The sequence below is a fragment of the Hemibagrus wyckioides genome, linkage group LG01 (genome assembly GCF_019097595.1).
Source record: "Hemibagrus wyckioides isolate EC202008001 linkage group LG01, SWU_Hwy_1.0, whole genome shotgun sequence".
Lineage (NCBI taxonomy): Eukaryota > Metazoa > Chordata > Actinopteri > Siluriformes > Bagridae > Hemibagrus > Hemibagrus wyckioides.
Genome location: NC_080710.1, coordinates 4,033,958 through 4,061,932, shown reverse-complemented (window position 1 = coordinate 4,061,932; position 27,975 = coordinate 4,033,958). Strand labels below are relative to the sequence as shown.

The window sequence follows — 27,975 nt, the reverse complement described above, 5'->3', positions numbered from 1 at the left end:
AAGTAAAAATAAAGGAAATCATGTGTAAACATTTCGTGTGAAAATTGCAAAGAAAATGTGAAACGTTTTTTGAAAAAAAAAAAAAAAATCAAACACAAATCAACATGTGAAAGTGAATAAATGACATAAAGAAATTGTGTGATAAAAACATATTGACTACTGTGAAGATTATGAGAAACATATCTTGAAGATTCGTATTTCAGACATGAGTCACGTCAGGGTCGCGCCGGAGCATCGAGCGCTCTCTTCACCCAAAAGGCATTTTCAGCGTATGATCTGAGTCGATCACTGAAGCACAGAAAACTCGCTCATACCACAGGCACTAAAGCGTTTTATCTAACATCAGCATTTTCGGACCTAAATATGCTTTTCCTCTTCTGTGTAATGCGAAAGAAACCCGCTGCATTCACACGTGTTCAGACTGCTGATCTCTACAGGGGCTTCACACCAGCATCACACCATCCTGATCAGTGATGGTGTGGGAAATGTCAACGTCGGGCCCCGAAAGTATCCACACAGATCCGAGATCGGCTCCAGCGCTAACAAGTCAGGAATTATTGCGCAATGTGCGTGCTGGTTGGAAATAAAAGCAGAATATCGTTAGAGGACAATCTCTAATCAGTTTAATTGAGTTACTATGCTAACACTTTGGCATCAGCCATCAATATCAGTCAACAACCGCAGCAAATTAATGCAGTGTATTATAGCCTGCTTGTTAATGTAATGGCTTTTCTAGTACATCAGCACATGCCGGGTGAAATCGGTGCCAGCGAATCAATACTGCCGTCTGCTGGCCACCGCGGCGCACGATCAATTCCTGCCTCTTCCAATCCTTAATGGAAAAAAAAATGACAAAAGATATCACATATGATCATGTGAGTAACATGGGACTACTGGGGTCCAGTAAAAACGCTTATTCCACCATGTGTGTGTGTGTGTGTGTGTGTGTGTGTGCAAATAAGTGGGGAAAAAATCTGATACAAAAAAACTAAACAAAACAAAAAAAAATTCTGGAATATGAAAATGTAAAAATCGTGAAAATAAAAATATTGTGTAAAAATCGTGTGAAAAACAACTCATGAAAAACCAATGTTTAAAATCAATGAATCATGCAAAGATCATGCTTGAAAACGCATGAATCATGTACAAACTGAATTATATAAAGATAACATGAAATGAAAATACGAATCCATCCATCTTCTATACCCGGCTTTATTCCTAATTAGGGTCACGGGGATCTGCTGGAGCCTATCCCACCGTACATTGGGTGAAAGGCAGGGGTACACCCTGGACAGGTCACCAGTCCATCACAGGGTCACACATATAGACAGACAACCACACACACTCACACTCACTCCTATGGGCAATTTAGAATTATCAGTCAACCTAATGTACATGTTTTTGGACTGTGGGAGGAAACCGGAGTACCCCGAGGAAACCCACGCAGGCACGGGGAGAACATGCAAACTCCACACAGAAAGACCCCTGCCTGTTCGAACCCAGGACCAGAAACCCAGGACCTTCTTGCTGTGAGGCAACAGTGTTAACCACCGTGCTGCCAACATATGAATCATGTGAAAAAAAATGAGATGAGTCATGTGAAAAATGAATCGTGTGCAGAATTTCATATAAAAGAAATGAATGAATCGTGAAGATGGCATGTAAAAATGAATGAATCGGGTGAAAATGAATGAATCGTGTAAATATGAAAATAAAAGTAGATGAACTGTGCAAAATCTTACATAAAAATAAATGAATCATGTACAAAATGATTCATGTGGAAAAAAAGACATTGGAAAATTGAATAATTTTGAATGTGAAAATGAATGAATCATATAGATCACTTGTAAAAAAAAAGAAAAAAAAAAGATATGAATCGTGCAGAATTTTGGGCAAAAATAAATGAATCATGTAAAAAATGAATGAAACACGAAAAAATCACTTGTAAAAGTTGATGAATCATGTGAAAGATGAATCATGTGCAGAATTTCATGTCAAAAAATAAACGAATCATGAAGATCACATGTAAAAATAAACAAATGGTGAAAAGGAAAGAATCATATCAACATCTCTTGTAAAACTAAAAGAATTGTGAAAATAAATGAATCATGTGAAGAATGAATCATGTACAGAATTTTACGTAAAAAGTAAATGAATCGTTCACTTGTAAAAAATAAATAAATCAAGCAGAATTTATGATGGATGTAAAGATCACATGAAAAAATAAATGAATCGTGAAAAATGGATCATGTGTAGGAAAAAAACATTTGAAAATTGAATCGTTTATAGACAACTTGTAAAGGTAGATGAATCGTATGAAAAATGAATCGTGGAAAATGAATCATGTGACAAATGAATCATGTGCAGAATTTCATGTCAAAAAATAAATGAATCGTGAAGATGTAAAAATAAACAAATGGCGAAAAGGAAAGAATCATATCAAGATCTCTTGTAAAACTAATTGAATTGTGAAAATAAATGAATCATGTGAAAAATGAATCATGTGCAGAATTTTATGTAAAAAGTAAATGAATCATTAAGATCACGTGAAAAAATAAATGAATCGTGAAAAATGAATCATGTGTAGGGGAAAAAAACAAAACAACAAAAAATTGAATAATGTTGAATGAAAAAATGAATGAATCGTCTAAAGACCACTTATAAAGGTAGATGAATCGTATGAAAAATGAATCATGTGAAAAATGAATCGTGTGAAAAATGAATCATGTGACAAATGAATCATGTGAAAAATGATTTGTGTGAAAAATGAATCGTGTGACAAATGATTCGTGTGAAAAATGAATTGTGTGACAAATGAATTGTGTGACAAATGATTCGTGTGAAAAATGAATCGTATGACAAATGATTCGTGTGAAAAATGAATCATGTGACAAATGATTTGTGTGAAAAATGAATCGTTTGAAAAATGAATTGTGTGACAAATGATTCATGTGAAAAATGAATTGTGACAAATGATTCATGTGAAAAATGAATCGTGTGACAAATGAATCATGTGAAAAATGAATTGTGTGACAAATGAATCGTGTGACAAATGATTCGTGTGAAAAATGAATCGTGTGACAAATGATTTGTGTGACAAATGATTCGTGTGAAAAATGAATCGTGTGACAAATGAATCATGTGCAGAATTTCATGTAAAAAATAAATGAATCGTTAAGATCGGATGTTAAAAAATGAATTTTGACAAGAAAGTTGTATAATGTTGAATGTAAAAATGAATAAATCTTTTGAAAATGAATGAATCGTGTGCAGAATTTCACATGAAAATGAATGAATCAAGTAGAGATCATGAATTGTTAATTGTTAATTGTTAACATTAAAGATCACTTTATAGAAAGACATAAGAAACCAAATGTGGAAATGAATCATGAAAAAAATCAACTCACATGGGAAAACTGAAAAAAGTTCACAGTTTAAGCAGAATGTAGAAATAAGCAGTTCAGTACAGCGATTTGTGTCTCGTGGACAGTCCTGCTTTACCTACTGATTGTTAAACACCGGGGATCTGATTTGGAAAGCACAGCACGTGCCACCGCTCAGAATACAAACTCGGATCACCGGAGCTTCACCGAACGGCCTTGCGCATAAACACAGCGCTACGGTGCAGCGAAACTAATTAAGCAGTGCTTGAATAGAAAGGAGGTGACTTTTCATCCTGATGAGATTTGTAGATTTGAGAAGGAACTAATTTCGAACTAATTTAAAAATAAAAGAGCGCAATTCAAGGAGGCTTTGTGCGCTCCTGCTGTTACTGTGAAGCGGTTCGGGGGCAGAGGTACAAGCGGCGATTAAAGACCAAGATTATTCTCATGATAGAAAATATTGCAGTAAAAATCTTTATTTATTTATTTATTTACTGTCGTACATCCGACAATGGGGGAAAAGCATCAAAGAACAAAATATATTGAATTATTCTGTGAAAACAATCCTGCCAAGCAGAAAGAAGAAACTAATTTTTACCACAAAAACGTCTCAGCAGTGCCTCCGAACCAATCAGATCACAGCCCCACCCACTCACTGTCTAGTGGATCACAAGACTGTAGCGGATTACGTCGCAAGTTGGAAAGCAAAATGATCCACTTGAGCTTTCTGACCTGTGAATTTTGTTTGTTCACAAAATACCTGCAAAACAAAATACTGTTTCAGCCAGAAGTCAAACAATCGTAAATGCTACGTCTAAAATATGGCAAACCGTGCAGCATTGTACTTCAGATTTTTCGAGTATGCCAAAAAGCTGTAGTGTTTGCGATGGTTCGATTTCTCGTAAAAGGGATACAAGAAACATTTCAAAAGATTTTTGCTCTTTTGGGCTGAAAGTGTCACAACGTTCAGAAAACAAGTGGGCGGTGTAATTGAAAGTTGTTGTTGTTCTTTCGGCTGCTCCTATTTGGGGGTCGCCACAGCGGATCATTTGGTCCGCTTGTTTTCGATTTGGCACAGGTTATACACCGGACGCCCTTCCTGATGCAACCCTCCCTTTTAATTCGGGCTTGGGACCGTGGCAATGAGTGGCGGTGTAATTGAAAGTAGAAAACAATAATAAAAATGGAGGAGGTGCTAAACTTTTACCTCAGTGTTTACTTTCTTGTAGCTCGGCAAACATGTTATGCTAGTTTTGTGGTAATTTCCGATTTTCTAGTTAGCAATGATGCTAATTCTGGACTTACACAGTAGCTAGCAGTATTACAGATGCTGCAAAAAACACCTTTAAGATTTCACAAGCCACGTTTTATTTGTCTCCCAAAAGACAACAAAACGTAGAGTGTTTGGTTGGTAAAGTGGAGGAGTGGCTAATTATTAACTAGCATCACAACAGTTTTTTTCCTTCCTCATGGTTTTTCACGTCGTTGCTTAGCTTTGTTTGTTTCTTGTACGGATTTTAGCAGATCTGGAGAATAGTGCTAATGGTGCAGATGGCTAGATGGCAAGGAGAAAGCGCAAAAGAGAGCAAGAGAGAGGAAAAAAAGAGAGAGAAAGAGAGACGAGAGCTTATTAAGCGGAAAGGCAGGTGGGAGTGAACATATTCTACCAGCTCTCACTGTCTGCAAGGGGCCAAGCAAACAAGCACACAACCCACACACTCATTCCACATGACCTGTGAGTTTTCCAGGGCCATCAAAACAGATCCTTTTTCCTCGAGCACTTCAGGAGAGAGATGCGAAGGCGAAGCTCCGATTGCATCACGCAAGCTAGTCGACATAACGCGTAGGATTCGCATTATGCGCCGGCGGTGTTCGTTTTAAAGACTGGTATCCAGCACGGGGTGTATATCTGCATCTAATGCCGTTAATTCGTTTCGTAGACGTTTATGATTCACTCTAGTCGTTTGACCACGAAAGACCGAGCGGCTGTAGCGCTAGAAGGTTTTTTCATAAAAGCCTGGGCATTTCAGTAAAAACATCCCCCGGGGGTGTGGAGTTTAACAATAATATAGTTACTCATGAATAGTTCCTGACCTTTATGTTCACACTGCATTAATAAAACAGATTATACAGAACTTTCCAAGCAGAAAATGGAGAAACACATTTGGTGCATTTGTACTGTTTGACATGGCGTTATTTTTGTATTTTTTAAATTTCAAGTGTCATATTTGCCCTACTAAGAATTTATTTATGTGTTGGCTTTTTTTTTTTTTACATTTAAAACAAATGGCTTTCAGTGTATTGAGGTGTAAACACACCGATCTGATCATATAGCCATACTAACGTTACTTCTCAAGTAAACGAAGCATGATTTTTTTATGATTTGTAATATTTTGTTCTTCAGGATTCAAAAAACCATGACACAGAAACTAGAGTCTGAGAAAGGCTAGTTTGACATTAATGTTGTTAAACCTCTATAGAAAAAGCATGAAGCATTTTCTTATGTTTCTTTCACACCATGTCTCGGAAAAACTGCTTCGCTAACAGACACAACGAAGCTAATCAAGCCTAATGAACGCGACATCACCCTCAACACAGCTGTTAGTTCAGCTCATCTGAACAATGACAAATCCAAGGCCTGTTTTAATCACAGGTTTGTGTTCTTGTTTGACAATCTAAAAAAAAACATGGTGGACAAACTGTGTGACGGATAATTTGGGACATTCGGAGCTAATCACAGGTTCTGAAACTGGAAGAGAGGGAGCAAGCTCGTCACTTGTCAGTCTAAAGAATGTAACGTAATTATGTTTCTGCAGTGTCATCATTTAACCACAAACCATACTGTACACCATAAAGGGACGGAGATGCAAAAATCTGCAAAAAGAATTATATGACCATTCACGATTTGAAGATTTCGGTCGGTCACGATGAATTCTTATTATTTTTACCCCCAAAATATTACAGTTTCACGGGTCACTATGTACACGATTTACTTCCATGTTATCTTAAAGTCAGTGTAAAGTCGCAGTCCTGCTCCCTGCATGAGTCACCTAAATTAAAGTGTCCTTATCTTCTCCTCTCACATGGAACACAGTCAAGCAGCTCCTCCGTGCCAAATTTCATGAAGATAGGCCTGGAATTAAATTTTGTGGAACGACGAATTACAAGCTTTAACGTCTGGAAACTGTATCTATGCAGTTTTCCGGCCACGTCAAGACTTGAGGTTTTTGCGGAGCTCATCTTGGCCTAGTTTCACGGTCATCTTAAACAAAACATTTTTGCTTGAAGTTGTAAAAAAAAAAAAAAAACAAATAAATAAATGACAAATAAATGACCCAGTCTGGTTCCATAAAAATGACATCTTTTTTTAACGAAGAAAAAACTTCCTGCAATCAAGCTGATGCTAAAGAGCAAGTGATTTAATTTCGATGGAAATTTGCCTTGGAACGGCATTTTCAAAAATTTCGTAATATTTAAGAATTCAACAGCGTCTTTGTGGTGTAAAGACGAATATTAAAGCAGCTGAGGTTTGAGAGCGAATAGGAATCGTCTTGTCAAGACATCGCAAAACACAACCAACTTGTAATGGTGCTTTTTTTTTGTCCCCAATCCATAATGGTATCTCCTGGAAGTCTTTAAATGCAACAATTCCTCCTCAGGATCATATCATGGCCAAGAACATAAATGAAACCATTTTACAGAATGAGACGCGTCCTGTGGTGCGAACAGTGGCCACGTTAGCAGCGGTGAGAATCATTCATCCTATAATGGAGTTGAATAAGACAGAAAACTGCAGGAATAAATGTATTTAAAAAAATATTCATAAGGCTCTGCACCGCTCAGAGCTCAGAGTCATGATAGATGAGTCTGAAGAGGATTTTCTATCCATCAATATACTTTTCTAGACATATTTTTGCCCAAAAGCCAAAAATAAACACATTTTTAACAAAAAATCCGGGATAGAAAATATAGACCGGAGAAGCAGATTGTGTGTTTTTTAACACAAAAATAAGACAATTCAAAGCTGAAATAAAGACTAATGTGAAACATAAAAGGGAACATGAATCGGAGTAAATGTTACAGAAGTCAAATGCTAATATAATATATTGGTTCTATAGTTTTAATGATCGCACAGTATCGCTTCCACGCCCTTTGGGGGAAACGGAATTTGTTCAGAGTCGGGTAAGAAGTCTCTGAAAACACCTATTTTTGATTAAAAGACAAAGGTTATTTTATGATTTTTTAATTTAAAAAATCGAGGATAGAAAATACTGACCGAAGAAGATGTATTTATTTTTAAACAAGAAACAAAAAAACCCAGTCAATTTAAGTCATTTGAAATGAAGACTAATGTGATGATCCTCTAAATAAAGCTGCTCTATAAGTCTGGTATATATTTTGTATATATTGCTGCAATCACAAAGGATCGCTTCCACGTCCTGGAAAATTGCACTTGATCCAGCAAATTCTATTAGTGAGCAAAAAGGGATAGTGTTTGGAGTCAAGTTAGTTTTTTTATTAACATATTTTTGTTTCACAGCCCAAAATTTAAAGGTCATTTATTAAAAAAAATGATCAGGGATAGAAAATACGGACCTAGGTAGATTAAAAACCATTTTTAAATGAAATACAGACTTATGTGATGATGGGTGACTGAGATGATGGAAACATCAACACTAAATAAATCTAAGAGAAGTTCAATGCTGTATAAATGGTTCTTGTTGTAACGATCACAAAGTATCGCTCCCAGGTCCTGGAAAATAGCACTTGATCCAGTGCAACATATTACAAGTTTTGATGATTAAAATGCAGCCCAAAATTTGTCCTTTTTTATACCATGATCTGGTCTTGTCTCTGTTTTTTTTTTTTTCTCAAAAAAAGGTGTATTTTACCATCGATAAAGTCATAGGAAGGATCGCTGCGCACAGGAAGCCAAGCTGATTGAAATACCGTCGTCTTCAGAGCTTTTTGTACACGGTCCAGGCGTGCGAGATAAATTGACTTCACACTCCACTGATTATCAAGCCTACACTGTGTGCTGGGCCTCATTCATCAAGACCTCCTCAGGAAAGACCTCTTCACTAGAGCTGAAGGTTTTCAAGCGTGGCCCGAGGCAGCGGCGGCGGAACGGCGTTTCTCCTGTCAGCAAACAGCCTCGAATTGCTCTTCCTTAAACAGCGCCGTGGAAGGTTGTAGATTTCGCCGCACTGTCCAAAGAGACTATTCTTAATCTGCTGCCACATTACTGACAAATGCAAAAGGAAATTTACAGCCATTTTAAAGGCTTAAGTCCATGCAAGCGATGATATCAGGCAGCTCTGAGCTGCGGCCCGAGTTTGTGACAGCAAATAATTACCCTGGGCTAACATAATGTGTGGAAATAAGCGGGAGTAAAACTGCCTGTGCAGGGAAACACCAGTCAGCTCCATCTATCACACATGAAGTGAAGACTTCTGGATGAGAAACGATCTCAAATGCATTGAAAATAAACTATAAAGAACGTTAAATAGCTCAAAATAATATTGCCTGCAGCTCGCCCAAAGTTGCACGTCAACAACCATCTCCCGCTTTTCTCTTATCTTTCGGTTCGTTTCCACGACAGCGTGTGATTTTTACATAATGTCTAACTTTATATTTGTACACCAGGTGAAAGCTGTTCAGAAAAATTAAAGAAAAAGGAGAAAAAAACTATAGATAAGGGAACAATTAAATAATTAAAAAAGAAAGAAAGAAGAGAGTCATTAATCGAATGAGAGAGAGAAAGGAAAAAGGAAAGGTGGTGTGGAAAGAAATAAACAAAGGAATAAAAGAAAAAAAAGATTTTTTAAATAAAGATAAATCCCCATTTCAATTCCCCACTTTCCCATTTTTTGTGGGAAAGTTTCTCGTATTCAGAGTCGGGTTCTGTACTCTAGAATAACGTATAAGTTCATGACACTGAGGTTGCCAGATCTTCCTTCAGTACAAACGTCTAAAATGTTGCTTTTTCAATAGAAACACTGCAAAAAAATGAGATGAAATGAACACTAAGTAGAAATCTGGCTTCCACCCTCATTATTCAGCAGCTGACAGAATAGCACTTGATCCAGCAGGTTTCTTTTTTTCTTGCAGCATTAATAAAGCCATGAGGCAATAAACTGAGGCCATGTGTCATTGTGGTGGTAAAGTGACAGCAGGATTTAGGCCATTTTCAATCCTGCTTTTATTTTCTCTATTTATTATTTGTCTAATTAATAAAGTGCTCATGTTTTGAAGAAGAAGCTGACCAAACAGCTCACTTTAAGCGTAGCTTCGAATTATAACCAAACAAAACAAACCCTCATGTATGTTGACTGAGAAGTACAAAACAAATACAAATCCAAAAACAAAATAAATCAGAAAACAAAATAACAAATCTGAAAACAAAATAAAGACAACAACAATTCAGCCTTACTGGAACAGGTAGGAATGGAATTCTTACCACTGATTGGACGAGACATCTGTCACTAATAATATACATGTTATTTTGTTTTCAGAGTTGTTATTTTGTTTTTGTATATATTTTGTTTTCAGATTTGTTTATTTATTTATTTATTTATTTTGTTTTCAGAGTTATTATTTTGTTTTTGCATTTATTTTGTTTTCAGATTTGTTAATTTTTTTTTTCATTTATTTTGTTTTTAAGATTTGATATTTTGTTTCTGGATTTGTTTTTTTTTTTTTCTGATTTGTTATTTTGGTTTTTTTTTTTAGCTTTGTTTTGTTTTTGCTATTTTGTTCCACACCTCTCGGCCGCCGTATTCACGTGATCCGTGTCCTAAATAATGACTGTGTACTTTATTGAATTAATAGTGTCGTATTTATGCATTTATTATTAGACTTCAATTGCAGGTCATAGTTTTTCGCGTATCTACAGCCAAGACATAAATCTGAGCGTGACACATTGTCATTACATCATTCTGTCAGACAGCGGCTTGCTCCTCGCTCCAGTCAATACAGTGCAAAAAAATAGATAATAATAATAAATCCATTGTTGGAATCACATGTAACTGAGACACGCCTCTGTTTTCCACTCAAGAAGAAGATGCCCAGGATTCCTGATGAAACATGAAACCTGTCGTGCTACATTTTGGGGTATTTTTAAAAAAATAATAAACAGCCCAGTAATAAAACCCTGGTAAAATCTTTTTTTAAGGTTAAATTTATGGCACATGACAAATGTGCAAAATGATTTGGTTTTGCATTTTAACTTCAGCCTCATGAACAAACCTGATCATTTGGATGTTCAGAGCAAAGCTTCATCTAGAAAACATGTCGCAAAAAAAAAAAAACAATTTTCCAAAATTGATTCTCGGGTTTTATGCTCCAGCACTGACGGAGCAATTTGCTTGCCACAATGGATTTGAAGCTAGATATATGACAGTCTGATTTCCACAAACCAGCAGACACTGTTTTTTTCTTCTTCTTTTTTTTTTTTTAAAAAAAAAAGAAAAGAAAAGAGCTGATGAGGCAGACAGAAGCTCTTTTGCTGTCCTCTTTGTATTTGTTCCCCGCTCTTGTTCTCCAGCGAACAAAGCCTCTGACGGTTGTTGTGAGCACGGGAAGGCTGAGACGTGGAACGAGGCTCTCGCAGCGTGTTGTTATGAAGCTCAAACGATACCAGGAGAGCTGCGTGAAATCTATTTACATGCTTAATGTGTGCTCGTCATTAGAGAGAACAGGAATTCAGGCACTTGTGCAGTTAGTGAAATCACGGCATGCTTTATGCAAGGGAAAAACAGATTCCATTCATCAGCAACGGCAATTTTCTTCATGTAAAAGTAATTGCAAGCTTTTATTAGACGAATCTCAGAGGCTGGAGTGCTGGTTTGTTTAGATTGGGATGTGTTTGAACAAAAAACAAAACAAAACCCCACAAGTCTTTTAAAAATGGGAACGCTGGCATCCAGAGCTGTATGTTTGTCTCATCGATTTGATAAGCATCAGGGACCACAGCAGCACGTCTGATTTCCAGCAGCGCCGCTTCCTGCTTTCCCCAGCCGTCTCTCGGGGAGCTCGCAGACACCGAATACAAATGATGTGTGATATTTAAACGGCTCTAACATTTGCAGAGCCCAAACAAGTCTGCGCTCGAACAGGCCTCTGTGCGCCTGATAAACACATGCATATTACCGGAGCGTAGGCCGGCCCGAGGGTTCAAAACATTACCCTCTCGTTAACGGCTGGGGTTCAGGGCAGACGGGGCTCCGCTTCTGACACGGCATAGAGAAATAAATGAATTTATCACGTCGACTCACGGAGCTCATACGGAAGGAACGGCGGCTCGAGAAGATGAGTTCAGCTGCGATTCAAAGCACAGGTTCATGCTGTAGCAATGCACTCGGGTCTGATATGTTACCGTTTCTATAGTAACAGCTCGTTCACAGGTACTTGAGCGGTGGATAAATAAAAAGCAAACGTGTAATAGGTGATACGGTCAGGAAGTGTTGATTTAAGCACCAGTGATGAAGCTGTGAAGCGGTTATACGGTTCAGTCTCGTAGAACAAATGAACTAATGTGTGTAAATTTTTCTTAATATATCTCACTGCCACAGAATACGAAGCGTTAAAGTCCATATCTAATTTACACTCTGACTGAAAATCATCGTCTCCCTTTAGGCCTAGCAAAGGGAAAGGTCCGAGTCAGCGATATAAACGCCATTGACTTGCACAGAGGAAGCAGAGCTCGACTGGACTGGACTCTACTAGCGTGCAGTATGAGAGATCATCGCTGTGGATATCGATCCGAACGTCTCCAGCCGGTCGCTCGGCCCGGCTCGGCTGCGACCGCACGCTACAAATCATTCCAGCTTTAGAGTACGTCAAGTGTGGAAGCGTGTTGAGAAATGAAAAGCACCTTTTTGCTCATCAGAAGCTTTTACACACACACATGCGTGACGGGTCATTGAGGTCACGGTATCCGACACGTCCCCTGGTCCGGGTTTGATTTTGCTTCAGATTTGCTACAATCTGGACCTGATGGATTGAATCTGTCGGCTGCACGTCGATACACCCGACTGCTTGCAGTATAACTGTGCTTACTGATATTTCCATCCTTGTGGGGGGAAAAAAAATATCACATCCATTTCACCTGTCAATAAACTGACTGTGTGAAAATAAATGAATCCTGTAGAAGAAAAAAAAAGCTGTGGAATGAAATGATTCGTCTTTAAAAAAAAAAAAAACGGAATAAATGAATCATGTGTCATTTGCAGAAACGATTCATCGGTGTGAGAAAAGATACGGATCACGTGTGAAAGAAGGTGAAGAAGAAGAATAAAATGTTTTTAATTTTAAAATGTTTTTAAAAAATTTATATTGTACAATTTATGGATTATATATACGTTTGTATATTAAATATATATTATAATATTAAATACATTTTTTTAAAAATTACTATTTAAAAAATATATAAAAATGCCACTTTATTTGTTTATTTATTTATTTATTTATTTATTTATTTACTTACATATTTATTTATTAACTTACTTATTTATTTCCCTCACCAGCTTCCTGCTCTTATTTTCTTGTCATTTAAAAAAAACAAAAAAAAACCATGCAACTTATCCCATTACTGAGAAACCATGAAGCGTGAACTCCTTTGTTGGAAATCTTAAGCGGATCTTTAAATGACCAAAAAAAAAACCCCGTCATATCCTACGAGAAAACATCAGTGACCGCACGTTTTTATTCCACTGGCCACTTGGTTACTATAGAAACGATAACGTGTTTCGAAGGATCTCTTTAATATAAACCCATACTAAGTCCAAAATAACATGCTACACACTACACACTGTGTACTACTACATGGTCTAGTGTACGAATTTTCGAAGCTGTGTATCGTCTCAAATGGACTTTGGACGGCGGACATTTGTAAGAGGTCTTGTCTCATCAGCGTGACGTCGGCCATTTTGAAAATGTTTCAAGCGTCAGCTTTTCAACTATGTAAGCAAAGCTGTGAGTGTTGAGTGTATGAATTCTTGCTGGAATTTGAGCACCACTCCCACTATTTCAACTACATAATGGTGCAGATTTGGGCTGCACTTCCTGTCTTTCACATATGTGCTCCAGAAAATGAAAAACACATTCTGACCAATCAGATTTGAGAATGTCAAGCTTGCTTCTTTCTACCTGAGAAGTAGCTGAGGATAAAAGTCATGAATGGCTTATGCAAAACGAAAAGTTCCTGCGCACCAAAGCAGCACAACATACAGTAAAAGGCTGGAACAAATTGGAAGCGCAGGACAGACAGCCGAATCCCGTATAAAGCGAGATGACTAATCTGGATCTGTTTTCTCTATAGGCCTCGGTCACATATTCTCATCTGTGTAATAGTAATTGCAGATCTGTGGATCCGCAACAAACGTGTGCTTGAGCTCTGGATTACTGCGAGACTCGCTACACTTCCCCAGGTTTTGCTGTTCTCATGGCAACATCGGGATGCAAGCTGTTTAATGTGTGGCCTTCACCTCAGCATGGGAGGCAATAAACAGCTGTAAATGTCACCATTGTACACAAATAAAACAAGCATGTTTCAAAAATAAATAAAAAAATGGAAAAATACCACCTCGGAGCTGCTGTGTTTAAAGAGCTCTTTATACAATATGGAAAATTTCTGTGTTCAAAACATGAGAAATATTCACACGAGTGATTTTACAGATACGCCAGCCAATAAACAGCCCAGAAGTGAAGACTTCTCGCATTTCTTAAACAACAACTGTTATATATTTTTTTTAAATGTACTAAACTACACGTCGTACATTTAAATCCGTTCATAGCTGCATTTGATGTCATGAAAAAACCAGCACAATTGTGACTACATTACAGCAGTTCTCCCTTTGAAGATTTCGTTTTTTGTCTCTGAAAAACGCCGCCACACAAAGTCGTTTGTAAAATTGTCTGTAGGAAAGAAGCTTATAAACCTCTGAAGGATGAAAAACAACAGGTGTGTGTGTGATTGTGAAGCATGTTTTTTCTTCTGTCAGGAGACGTTTAGTAAACGTCTGTAGAAACGTCTCAAATGTCAAGTAAAGCTGTAACTTTAAGCTCCGACATGTAAAAGTCTTTGAGAAGTTTGCACTTTTTCTTTTTTGATAGGGACAAAAAATTTTAAGAGAGAGCCAGGTGAGGAAACAAACAAACAAACAAACAAACAAAAAGTTTTCATTAACAATAAATGTAGCTATAAAACAGTTCCATTTAGGATTTCAGTGAGTTTTTTTGGTTAAAAAAATATTTAGGACATCTAGACACACATGTAATGAATTTCCACGAAAGAACGTGAATGGATGAGGGTTTTGGCTGAATGCGTGTTGCGATGATGTCACATGACCCAAATCTTCTGCAGTTTTGAAAATTAGCTAGCTCCACCAATTATCGAAGAGTTTGCGTAAATTTCTGCAATTACAAAATCCTGGAGGGACTGAGGAAAGGATAAATATTACAACATATCGTTCTTTAATTAAAGAAATAATCAAGTTACAACAAAAAGTCGTAGCTCTCCCAAATTTTTATGCTAGAATTGTGTGTTTAAAATTCTTTTACAGCTCTGGCACGTGCTCTCAGTATATTAATTGTGTGTGTGTGTGTGTGTGTGTGTGTGTGTGTGTAGCAGAACTCCTTTTCTGGCTGCACGAAACACAAGCTACTGCCATTAAAGCCGTTTAGGTCAAATAACCTCAAATTAATTTCGCCTGCATCCTCATGAAGGAAGACAGCTTAGGCAGTTGATTAAAAAAAAAAAAAAAACAGCTAAAAGCCTCAAGGTAGATCTTGTCCTCTTGTCCAAATCACTTTATTATTGTGAAATATATCTAAAAGCTGTTAAGACTAATACACTCTTTCCATCTGTATAAAAATGACAGATATCTGTCTCTAGGATTGCTTAGAATACGGTTTGATGAAACCTTGCCTTGTTGTAATCCTATTAAGTGTGTTTTTAAGCTGAATGCAAAGATGTCTTCAAGTGTTGTTTATTTTTTATTCCTGAAAGTCATGTAAACATAGCTAATGATCGTGTAGGATGGTGTCTTTGTCTCTTTCACGGAATCTCGCCTTCAGTTTGGGCGGAGAAGTGCCGTTCGACACAAAGCTCCAGAGTCCTAGGTTCGATTCTGAGCTCTGGTTACTGTCTGTGTTGAATTTCGTATGTTCTTCCTGTTTCCGCATAGGTTTACAAAAAAAAAGCCTGTAGACTTGTATCAGCAAACATGAATGAGGTCTTTTATCATCAGATATACCCAAAGGAAACAATTATAGAAAATATTTCACAGTACATAGTGTTCAAAACTCATGCTGGACGTCACATACGGATGGTCTCACATGTGAGTGATGTGTGATGTTAAATGTAAGGATACTGAAAACAGGAAGTGAGGCAATATCACAGCAACAGCTTGAAGTTTTTGTTTGAAGTATAGTTATGCCTTCAACTTTATTACATCTCACTGGGAACAAGCAGCTTTCTTTTCCTGTAAAAGGGCGAGGGCAAAAAAGTGCTTGGACCCCTTAATTACTGCCGGTAATATAATACTGTACTAACAAACCGACATCTGGAGAAGGAACACAGCTGGTTCGTCGGATAAGGAGGCAGGAAAGTCAGTGACAAGAGCTTATCAGCTCTTTACAACGCTGTCAATGTTGTTTCACACCAATTCGCACCTTCGGACTCTGATTCGCACCTCGAGACGCCATTGATGGTCATGTGACTTGTCTAGTTCCATAGGTGTGAAATCTCTACATACTCTCACCAGTCATTTTATAATAATACAGAATTATGCCATTGCTACAAGGCTTACTTTGGTATTAAGAAATCCAGACATCCCCCTAGACCAGGATGCCTCCAACATGGTGGGTTCATGTTGCTGAGGCCAAATTCTGACCTAGTTGAAGGTGCATTAGAGTTTGTGTTGTTCGGCTCACTATGATGATGATTGGAGTTAATCTAGCCTTCCTGTCTGGTCATTCTTCCCATCACTTCTCATGTTGGAAGCTCGGTTGTGACCTCATGACGTCTTAGAAATTCTTTCTGTCCTTTTCTGATAAACACAGACACTCCGTAACAGTTACTGCTGTCTCTCCCATAGTCTAGATAATCCTCTTCGTAATAAACTCGTCAACCTGCCAGTAAACATGTCAACCACCAAGTCTGTTATCTGCTGACGCTTTCGTCTTTATGGACGTCCGATACTACACCTTTGTCTCGTATAAAGCTTCCCTGTCTGTCTCAGTTTTGCCACTCTCAGGGCGAGACTCGGACTTCTTCTCTGAATCTGAGTGAACCACAACTTTATCAGTGTCTAACCACAGAACTATGGATATTTTTTTGGACCATTTGGTCCCAGGAGATTTCTGAAACGCACTGAAAAACCGACAGTCAAAAGCCATAAGGTGATGTTTTTATGTCTGAAACTGTATGCTATTATCTGCTACATGATTGGCTGATTGGATAACGGCACAAATCGATAGAAAGGATACAGGCTTTCCTTCTTAAAGCAGCCGTGTAGGTTTAAACGGAAGGAAATTTCCATTCGGATCTCCTTTGCTTACAGAACAAATGACTCCTGTTAAAGACTACGGGAAGCAAATGTGATTTAGGCCACGATTTTAACGGACACGATAAGCACCGTGCATAGCGTTAATCCAAGCCTTTATATCCCGACATAATAAAGCTTTACAAGCTTTTTTTTCCCCCGCCTGGAGCTCCCTGCCAGCAGAAACCTTCCTCGTCCAATTAATCGGAATTGCTCTGGGGGTCTTGCTGCGCCGTCTGCTATCTTTCCTTCTCCATTCAAACATTCCCCATTTTTCACACATCATCCATGTTAATTATAGCTTTTTACAAATGAAATGTCAAACACTTCTTTAATATTGTGGTGAAACTTGCCGATGATACTGACACTGACAATGTTTTGTGTAAATCAAATGACAGTCCTTTTTACTTTTTTTATTTTTTTTTTTTAATTTCTCAAACCTGTGCAGTTCTTACATCACAACCTTAGTTAATACTTAACACTGATTGGTCATTGGACAGTAGTCAGTCATCAATAACAGTTCCTTACTTCATACGCACGGTACACAGAAGTTGGGATTAGTACCAGGAAAATTTTTGAACATTCTCTCAGTTAGGACTGATACAAACCCCGCCCCCTTGCTGAGAGGTGGCGTGTTTGATGATTGCAGATGTGATGGATCATGTCGCAACGTGGTGACAGATGCTGTACTGAACTTCTTAGCCTGCTCATTGTGATTGGAATGAGATGCACATGTTTTCCCATGATGCTCATTATGCCTCTGACTGGAGGATATGAACCCGTGTCCTCACATCACATGAAACAGCCAAAACTTCGCCACAAAATATCGCCACAGAAGTGGGTATTTTTGCAGAGAATATCGTTATAATCTCTGTATAGAGGAATAAACCTGCAGAGTTACTGTTACTATGTCAAATGAACTAATAACCAAGCAAAAACCTTATAATATTTATCTTTTTATAGTTACATTATTGTTGGAAAACACTCTACTGTTATCATTAATTTATATCAGATATAAATAGTCTTTTCCATACCAGCCTCTCTCTGTACTGGTGGCTCTGTGGTAAATTGTTTGAATCCCCAACACCACCAAAGTGCCACTGTTAGGACCTTGAGCATCCCTAACTACCCCAAGGGCACCACGTCATGGCTTATCCAGCACCCTCCTATAACACTAGGAGCTTCAATTTCACGTATCGTCCACTGTAGAAGTTGTTACTATAGAAACAATACCACATTACAAAGTGTGTTAAAATTAGATGACTTTTTCTGATCAATCAGAAGGAAGGAATTCTCAAAAGAAATCTGGCTTCAGCAAGAAAGAAGAGACTCAACATCCTGACACCCGCCATCTTGGAGAGAAGGAGATGAAAGCCATAATCTTAAAGATGGACTTGCTTTAAGAAAAGTGGCTCTATCTGAATACTAAAGACTGTGAGAAAACCGTTACCGGAGCGCCTACGTGAGCTTGATCCGACGTTTGCACATCTTTTTTTCCCAGAATGTTCTGATCAAAGCAGAAGGCAGAAAGAGAAGTAGTCAAGAAAGAGTAGAAAGACTGGCAGGTGGGGGGGCGGAGCACCACCATGTATAAATAACCATTGAACGATATTCACAACTACGTTTGTTTTAATAAAAGTAATTTGAGAGGAATGAATGAGTGTGTGTGTGTGTGTGTGTGTGCCCTGCGATGGGTTGGCACTCCGTCCAGGGTGTATCCTGCCTTGATGCCCAATGACGCCTGAGATAGGCACAGGCTCCCCGTGGCCCGAGTATCGATCGGATAAGCGCTACAGACAATGAAATGAAAAATGACTTTGAGAGGCAAATCATTTTTTAAAAAATTACATTTGCTTAATCAGTTGTGCAATTGTTGACCTATTTAGCGTTATTACTGCACCTAGTGGTCAACAATTGGTATCGCACCAGACGCCCACTGGGAACGGACTCACGCTGCCCCACACTTGCTCTATAGGTGTCTTGCTGATGAGTTGGCACAACGAGTGCTCATCAGCATTATTGAGTGATGCCAGGAGGACACAGTTTTGCTAGCATCACCTTTTTGGTCCATCAACAAACTGTGGAAAATACCAAAGCCGTGTGAGCAACAAAAGTTTTTTTCATCCAGAAACAATTCACAAATGAACAACTTTAAATAGTGAATCCTAAAAATCAGCAGAAGTAAAACGATCAAGTTATAAAGGTTTGAAATTAACTACAGCATGGTCACATGGCTTCAAGGGTCACACCATGAAGCTTTAATTTTTTATTTAAAAAAAAAAGGAAAAAAAGAAACATATTCCCCGATAAGGGTCCACTGTTGCTCTTTTAGTGTCTGAATAAATGAAAAAGTTGGAATAGTGTGCAAAAGCATGAGTTGAAAAACTAACCGCCTTTTTGAAGACAAGAAAAAGTAAAAAAAAAATAACTAAAAAAAATCGAGTGGGTTATGACTGAAGTATTTTATGTTATAGAACAAAATACGGTTTTGGTAACTTACAGGACCTTATTTCTGATTTCAGGACCCATTTAAAAAAAAAAGCCATGGATGATAGAACCAGAAGAGTTTCTGGGATTTGAATTTCATGAATTAAAAAAAACAAACAAAAAACAAACAAACAAATAAATAAATAAATAAATAGAGTAAATAAATAAATAAATAACCAGTCCAGGTGTATTTCCTTGCTATACCTGCTGTTCCTGGGATGAGTTCCAGATCCAGCGCCTGCTTGACCAGGATAAAACCATGACTGAAGATGAATGAACGAACGTTTCACTGCACGATTTGATAAAGACACACAGCCACATTAATGACTTATTAACGTGTGGGAACAGAGTCCTAACGCTTGGCCATGAGTTATTACGGCGTGAGAAACGAGATAACTAGCGACTATGATTTCGTAGCACAGGGGAACAAGATAACAGTGTGTGAGCAAATCTTCATAAGGCTCGATCATTGTGTTCATGGAGTGTGTGTTAATACAAGGATTTACCATAAGCACCAGGCACTTGAGAGGAAAAAATGAAGGGGAGAATAGCCTGTGCTTATCTTTTTGATTTAAAATATATACACTAAAAAAAAGGATTATTTCATTCTGAAAATGGAACAAGTCAAGGACAAAAAGAGTTAAGCACAGTGACAGGACAGGATCCGAATCCTCCGTAAGGATAAAGAATGAAAAGGTTCACATGGAATCTCCTAAGGCATCAGTCTAATGGACAATTTCTGATGTCCCCTTTGTTTTGAATGATGATATACGGTATAAAGGACAGTTTAATGGCTGTGGCGTCTTACACAACAATAAAAGTGTTATAAGGTCAGTGAATGATCGTCATTTCGAAACATCATGACTAGCGGCTTACGACGCGATACGTGTAATAATTCACGAGACAAAGTGACAACATGCTGCGAGAGAGAGAGAGAGAAAAAAAAACCATTCCGGATATATCGAGCAAAACATTTGCATCACCTTCACATGAAATAATGCATTTAGAGTTTAAAAGCTTTCGTTTCCTGTTTTTAGCTGCAATATTTATCTCGCCATGCGTTGCCAAGAAACTTTGCTTTTAAAAAGCCATTCTTTTTTTTTTTTTCGTAACTGTTTGTCATTTCAATCAGTCTTTTTCAAACTTTTCCAACAGACAAGTGCATCAACTCGTTAGTCAGTTAGACTAATCTGTTAAAGGGATACTTTAAAGCCATTTGACGAATACAACAACACCACAACAGAATCAACATGCCAAGTCTCAAGGGTAAAGAACAGGAACAATTCCATTTCCATGCATCTACAGTACATCCGCCTCCTTCCCACCAAACTGCTAATTGAAACAGAAAGAAATACGAAGAGAGAGTGAATATTTCCATTTACTCCATCTGAATGACTAACAGCTCTTTTGCACAAGGTGACACCTTTATTCCATTAACGCAGCACTTATTAAAAAAACAGAAAAAAAATTCAGAATGCTAACACACGCCGCTTTACTCAAGCTAATGAGGCTTCTCTTTAAATTCACAGAGTCTGAGACGATCTAGTCATTATTTTCTTTAAGAGCATATGCCCACAAATTAACATGCCAAGTTATGTTTCTCAAGATAGGTTTTTGGGGTCATGAATGGACTGATTTGTTTTAAACCAAGAAATCAATAGAGAAACACCACTGGGGTTAGAGGAAGCCGAGAATGAAATGGTATTAAATTTCACTGATAACATTACCACAGGTCAAAACATACAGAATTAAGAGGTGGACACTGGATAGCTGGGATATTAGTCAACTTTAGACAATTTTGTAGGAAAAGTTGACAAGGCAAGGATCGAGGAATCAAGCAGAAATCGATTGTTATTGGAAATAATCCTAAGTTGATTATAAACTAAAAATAGGTGAGTTGCCAAGTTAATTAAAATTGCTTACTCAATTGCGTCTCAATCCGCTCCCTAGCTCCCTAGGTAGTGAGTCAGCATATGGAGTATGTGAGCTAGTAGGAAAGTTTGTTGGCTCAATTAACATGGAGAACCTGCTGACTCAACCTCCTGCAATTTCCTCATCAGTCAGTGTAGATAGTGGATTTTTCAAAACACTCAAAAGTCTGTACATGTAGAACGTCAAATAAAGTTAAAAATTGAGAGTGTAAGAACAATTACAACAACGCTAACAAGCTACTTACGTTTATGAATGAAGTTGATCAAGAGTTCGGGTTGGATTGACACTTTTTTCAAACTGAGAGGCTTCAGAAAATATGATTGTCATTTCCAGTAAGGGAACATAGTGAGTCAGTATGGGTGCTCCCTGGGTTTTGCAGAGGGATTTTTTTTTCCATTCTTTATTTTTTTAGAGAGCCTATGTTTCTTAAGGAAGGATTTTGCAACTGAAAGAGAAAGAACTATTCTCCTAAATAAATGGCCAACTCTCTGATCATATCGACGAACTGGGGGCTGAACCAGAGGCTCGTTTGTGACACAGCCATCGTTAGTCACCAGTCAACATTAGAGCTAGCATATATTCTGAACAATGTTAGTTATGTATTGATTCTGTGATAAACAAATATCAAATCGTTGCCTTTGGAAGCTAAATCTTATCGTTTTATGAATTCAGTAGATATCGAATTGTTGCTTTCAGATACAAAATAATTAAATCCTAGCAAACTCTTTGGTTGTACCAAATATCAAATCAAAATTGTGCAAAACCTCAAATTGTTACCTTAAATGTAGTGATTCTGTAGTGTAGTCATTGTGTAGTGACTTACTCTAAAAATTTGTTATTCATGTGTATCACAATTTTAACAATGGATATCGCTTCCTATTTTTTTATCTTACCAACCCCCTAAAAAGACCCCTAAGCCCTGACCACTTGCATTCCATTAGCTCATGAATTCAAACATCAAAATTCATCACAGATCAATCAGCGAAAGCAGCTATTACCAGATAGCATAAGCCTCCTGTCCTTTCCCGTTCGGTGAATTAGCTTTTCCACATTTTTTCTGAAAAATGTTCAAATTTCTTCTTATTTATACTGGAAACCTCCCAACACTCCTCCCAACACATCTCATCAAGCTGCTTGTTCATACGACTTAAACATAATGTCAATATTTTCAGCTAGGAGATTTCAGCTAACATTTTTGTTCGGTTTAACTTTTTAATATTCTTATTTTGAGTAAAAATATTCTTATTCTTTAATATCTACAGTCCTTCAGTGATCTCAGGTTGAAAATCAGCCTCAATGAAGGTCTATTAAAGCAATAAATGTGCAACAGAACGGGTTCATTCCAGTGGCTTTTCATCACTAATCGTGTAACCTTGTAATTTAGTGGCAGATTTCGTAAATGGAGACACCTGAAAAATGTGGTTTCTGATTCTCCTTTGGTTGTTTGCTCACCGTTCCCTCAACAACAACAAAGACACACAAGTGCTTATTAAGTGGTCGGTTGGTGTCACTTGTAGAATCAAGCGCTCTGCTGATTCCGTACGGATCACAGACACAGAACCGATCTCCAACGAGTCAAGTGCTTCACAGGAATGCATAATGCGGCACTAATGCATCGGAATGCACCATGACACCTTGACACAGCCCTCAGCACAGTGGTGCATTGTCAACGCTAATTTGTTGGATATTAGAGGCATAAAGCACACACACACACACAGAGAAAAAATAATTAGGCACAAATGCATGCACGCATGCATCCAGCAGTTTTAAGCATGCGCAAATGCCCCCCCACCCAAAAAACAAAAACAAAAAAAAAAACCCCCAAAAACTGCTGTTGTGTCATCTCAGTGACCTGGCAAGTGTTTGTCATTATGCACAACAAAAGCAATTACCCATGAATGATTTGCTTTGGCAAAGCAAAGCCTTGTTGCCAGGCAACACTCATGTAAATGAAGAAAGCTCCATCTCTAACTAAAAAAAAAGTGCAGGGACAGTTACTCCAGTGACAGAGACGGCTTTAAATTTAGCAATGCGTTTATATATCAAACCATCGCTCAGAAGGGTAAACCAGCTTCTGCTGCTTTCAGCATTCCTTTCAAAAGGAGGGGATTTCAAGCAGGAATAGTTTTTGAACTGACAGCGATATGAAATGGAAATCAGTAAGCTGTCATTATGTAACCGCTGTATTACATACTGAAGTAAACTTTATCACACATATACCCAAAAGCTGAGAACTAATAATTCTGAATAAAATGAAAATAAATTAAAACCAAAAATAAAAACTAAAAACAATCAACACATTCTTCTTCTTCTTCTTCTTATTATTATTATTACTAGCTTTATTTTCAGCATCAATGCTCTTTAGGCTAGGCAAAACTTCTTAAAACTCGATCTTCTGCACAATTTAGCAGCTCAGCGGAAATTCTGAACCCGAGAGCATGCAGCATGGAAGCTTGTGTCCATCAATGGATCAAACTGCATCTATAGAAGTATAATCAGATGTATAATAATAGAAGTTTTGATCAGGCCACTATGCTCAAATCCATGCCTTCCAAGAAAAATTCTCAGAGATTTAAAAGAAAAACTACTAGAGGAGCATATTTTTGTTTAAATTGTTAATTCATATGAAGCGAGAAACGTTCCTTTAAAGCAAAGAGAATTAGACAAAGACTTTCTTTTGTTTGGACGTGATTCCACCTTTTCCATGTATTCGACATGCGAATGTATTAGTCAGAACCATTCAGAAGTAATTTACCAATGCTGAATTGAGACAAGAGGCAGAATCTTTTGGGGAAAAAAAGAGAAGAACTAAAACAAAAGAAACTTGATTTTTATCCATTTGCAAACACATAGCACATAAAATTCCACAACATTCCTTCCCTTCAGCCTTTTATCCGATCATATTCCATCCAAAATTCCAAATTCCTTAGACGTCATTCATTTGGAGATTTCTTCCACATGGAATTTGAGGGGGTTTAAGTTTTTGGACTTTCAAGAAAAGGAAAGGAAAAGTATGTTCTTTTTGTTCTATGTTCTTTGTTGTGTTCTGTGTTCTTTGTTCTATGTTCTCTCTAGTACACTACTAAGGAATCTACAATCCTGCTGCAACCCCAAATTATAGACAGAGAATTAATAATGTGTTTGCAAATTTTAGATATTAAAAAAAAAGAAAAAATAACTCAAACCTGTTTGACTTACAGTACTAATAATTCAGATCACCTGAGAGGATTTTCTTGTCGATCATCCTTCTCTAGAGAAATGCACTACATCATCGGTACCAGAAAATAAATCATTATTTATTTATTTTTAAGCAGTGCGCTATCCTCAGCATCACTGTCGTGGCAATTACCTCCGATTAAAGCCTGCAGAGTCTCACATGGCACCTAATAGCTCTGGGTTCATAATGACCCATAATTTCAGTAATGCCCTGCGACTACTATATACGTTACCTGCTCTTGCAGTGAAATGTGTCTCAATATAATGAATCATCTCTCTCTCTCTCTCTCTCTCTCTCTCTGTGTGTATATATATATATATATATATATATATATATATATATATATATATATATATACTACCTCCATTCATTAAACTCATAATACATAGGATATGCAAAAGCAAACACTGAGATTCTGTACTTTTTTATATTCTCCACTGCAAGAATTAACCCGAATCCATGAAGAACTTTATGCATTAATCTTGTGTTTAAAAAGCTTTACACACATTTTATACTTTTTATTCCAATCCATCCATCTTCTTCCACTTTCAGCAGTCCAAGCAGAGACACCTAGACCTCCCTCATCTCAGCCACCTCCTCTCGCTCCTGTCTTCCTGGGGATCTTCTCCCTGTTAGACATTTCTGAAACATCTACCCAGGGAGGCATCCAGGCAGCATCCTAACCAGGTGTCTGAACCACCTCACCTGGATCCTTCTGATGCAGATACACTACTTTGAGCTCCTCATGAACATCTGTGTGATGGATTTCTAAGCTTCGTATCCACAAAGCCATTCTTTCGGCCCAAAGCTTGTAACTATAGGTGAGGTCTGTTGTGTAGATTGACCGGTGAATTGCTAGTTTACCCTCTGAGCTCTTCAACCATGACAGTCTGGTACAACGTCCACATAACACACGGAACACGTTTTTTCTTTTCACTAACTTCAGCTTATCTAGTTACCAAGCAATCAAAAAACACAAAACTCTGGAGACTCCTTCCATATGAATACGCAATAAAAAATAAATCTTCAATAGGGAACTTCACCACTATCAACAATGAAACGCATGATCCTTCACATTTCAATCAACATCTTTTGACCAATCAGATATGAGAATTCAACGATGTTAATGTTAACAAAAATCTACTAAAATGATCGGTAACCGAACATGTTTGGTAGGATCATAGCCAAAAATAGGCAAAAAAAACCAACAACAACAAAAAAACATACTTGCTTAAGTAAAGCCATGAGTGAATGTTTCAATTAAAAAAACATCATTCAACTTTAGTTAGCTATAAATGTAGCGATGTTTCTGGCTATAAATGTAGCACAGGTTTTTGTTGATTTTTTACCAAACACCATGCATTATTAAAAAAGTACATATAAAATATTAAAAGCATTAAATAACTAGCGGGTTTGGTGAAAGGGTTTGCCTCAGATTGAACGATTCTCCACTGAATTGTTACTACTTACAGAACTTTTTATACTACCACTAAGTCATACCACAAGACTTTTTGAATTATTTGAAATGTGTTGTCTACTGAAATGTATTTAAAACATACATGTTGGAGTTTCCCTTGGACATACTACACATACCTTAAATTTAGGCATGTTAATGTTAGAACTATAACACTAATTATACATTGGTCAGTGAAGCAGTCATCAGCTTACTATGATCTAAATAAAAACTGATACAGAATTTTTTTTTACGACAGTGAAAGGATTTGCATTTGACACACTGTAAATGGGGGGAGAACAAGCTGAGATCTCTGACAACTCACTGTGGTGAAGTTGAAAGGGAAGCAATCGTCGCCTCGGAAAGTGCACTGCAGAAGCATGTCACTGATGTCGTGGCCCGTTCGGTTATAGAAATCAGTCATGTTGAACTGCTTGGGCTTGAAGTTGACAAAATTGGCCTTTTCCTTTAGAGCAGCAAGGATTTCTGGCTCTGCAAGATGTGGGTTCGCAATCTGGTAGTTTTCGTTGAGCAGCGCCAGCAGTTCCCCGACGTGATAGAGGTCGTTTTTGGTGATTTTGGAAAAGCGGAACTCGTTCAGATTGCAAAAAGTCACAGCGGGAAAGGTGAGGTTTGGTGCTGCCACCTCGTCCAGTTTGGTGACATGAGGAAACTCAAGGTAGTACGACACGCGGTCCATGCATACCAGAAGCAACAGCCCGAGAGAGCCCAGGAACGACAGAGTCCACAAGAAGCGACGGAATGTCATGTGTCCGTAGGCAAAAATGTGGCTCATGCCGTGCAGCGTGGACGAGTTGGCGAAGGCTTGCAGATTTGAAGGCCTGATGCTCTCGATGCTGTCCTCCGAATCTCCCTTCATGGCTGTCATGGTCAGCAAGTCTAATCAGAAGTTGGAAAGGAAATTAGAAATAATTTGCAAAGTCAAGAGTATCAAAAAATACTGCACATGATCCAAACTCCCGTCTTGGATCGCAAGCTGCTCTTCTGTTCCTCCTTGAAATGTGCAGTCTAGTCAAAAAGAACCCAAACCTGCGAAATGTTCACGTTGCACACTGAAAAGTGCAAACAGAAAAGAAATAAGGAGCCACAACTGAAACATTCAGCAGCTGACTAGACCATGCAACATCCAGCTAGGAGGACTGGCTCTACATCGCCGTGTTGGATTTATGAATGGGGGAGAAAAAAAAAATCATTCAAAAAACAGCTGTTGTCCAATATTCATTTTTCTTCCCTGGATCTTCCTCACACTCCTCCTCTCCACAGATGCAAATGAAGTGACATAGACCTCCCCCTAGTCAATCTCTTGCGCTTGTCAGTCAAGTCTTTGTTGCCTCGTTCCTCCGGGATGTACGACGAGCACCGAGGGCTACCTCTTCACGCTGAGAAAAGCCACGCTCAAGGTCTCGCCCAAAGCAGCCAGCGTTTTCCTCCAGATCTGCTCATGTGGATTTGCACACCAGTGCCTCAATCCTTTCCCTCTCTTGTGCAAGCTCGGCGCTCGCTGACTCTTTCCCCCTCCCTCTCACTCCGTCTCTTTAGTAGTCAGAATCCATCCCACTGCTGAGCTCCTGCTTCACCAGTGTGTGTGTATGTGTGTGTGTGTGTGAGAGAGAGAGAAAGGGAGAGAGAGAGAGAGAGAGAGAGACGGAGAGAGAACGAGCGATAGCGAGTGTGGGGGGAGGGCAGAGGGGGCTTAGACTCAATACGTTGTCTCCAGGTTTCACAACAGAGAATCACAGCCTGCAATCTACAATCTGCCTGCACAGCCACAGGTAGTCGCCTATTGGCATTTGTGCACTGAGATTTCATCCTTGTCAAATCTCCAGAGCGCGATTCGTTCCACTTCCCTGCAGAAATCCGCTGGCCTGCCCTTTTTTTAAACCTTTTTTTTTTTTTGAGCGAGAGAGAAAGAGATGCATTTACGTAGGATGGTCT

At 38.2% G+C, this 27,975-nt stretch overlaps 1 protein-coding gene across 1 annotated transcript; it reads right to left on the bottom strand.

The window, feature by feature from the left end:
• Positions 1 to 28: 28 nt before the first annotated feature.
• Positions 29 to 27,636, bottom strand: LOC131359901 (acid-sensing ion channel 1C-like). Its single transcript, XM_058400053.1, has 2 exons — positions 26,345 to 27,636; positions 29 to 573 (listed from the first exon to the last, which is right to left on the bottom strand). Exons 1-2 carry the CDS (start codon positions 26,906 to 26,908, stop codon positions 454 to 456), a joined length of 684 nt encoding a protein of 227 aa, XP_058256036.1. The 5' UTR covers positions 26,909 to 27,636; the 3' UTR covers positions 29 to 453.
• Between the last annotated feature and the right edge of the window lie 339 nt (positions 27,637 to 27,975).

Bases quoted from the DNA above. Each gene is read 5' to 3' on its own strand.
- LOC131359901 (XM_058400053.1), bottom strand. From the start codon at position 26,908: ATGACAGCCATGAAGGGAGATTCGGAGGACAGCATCGAGAGCATCAGG. The intron at 574-26,344 runs GTGAGTTGTCAG...ATTTCCAACCAG, and splicing joins TCCCTTTCAACTTCACCACA to CACGCACATTGCGCAATAAT.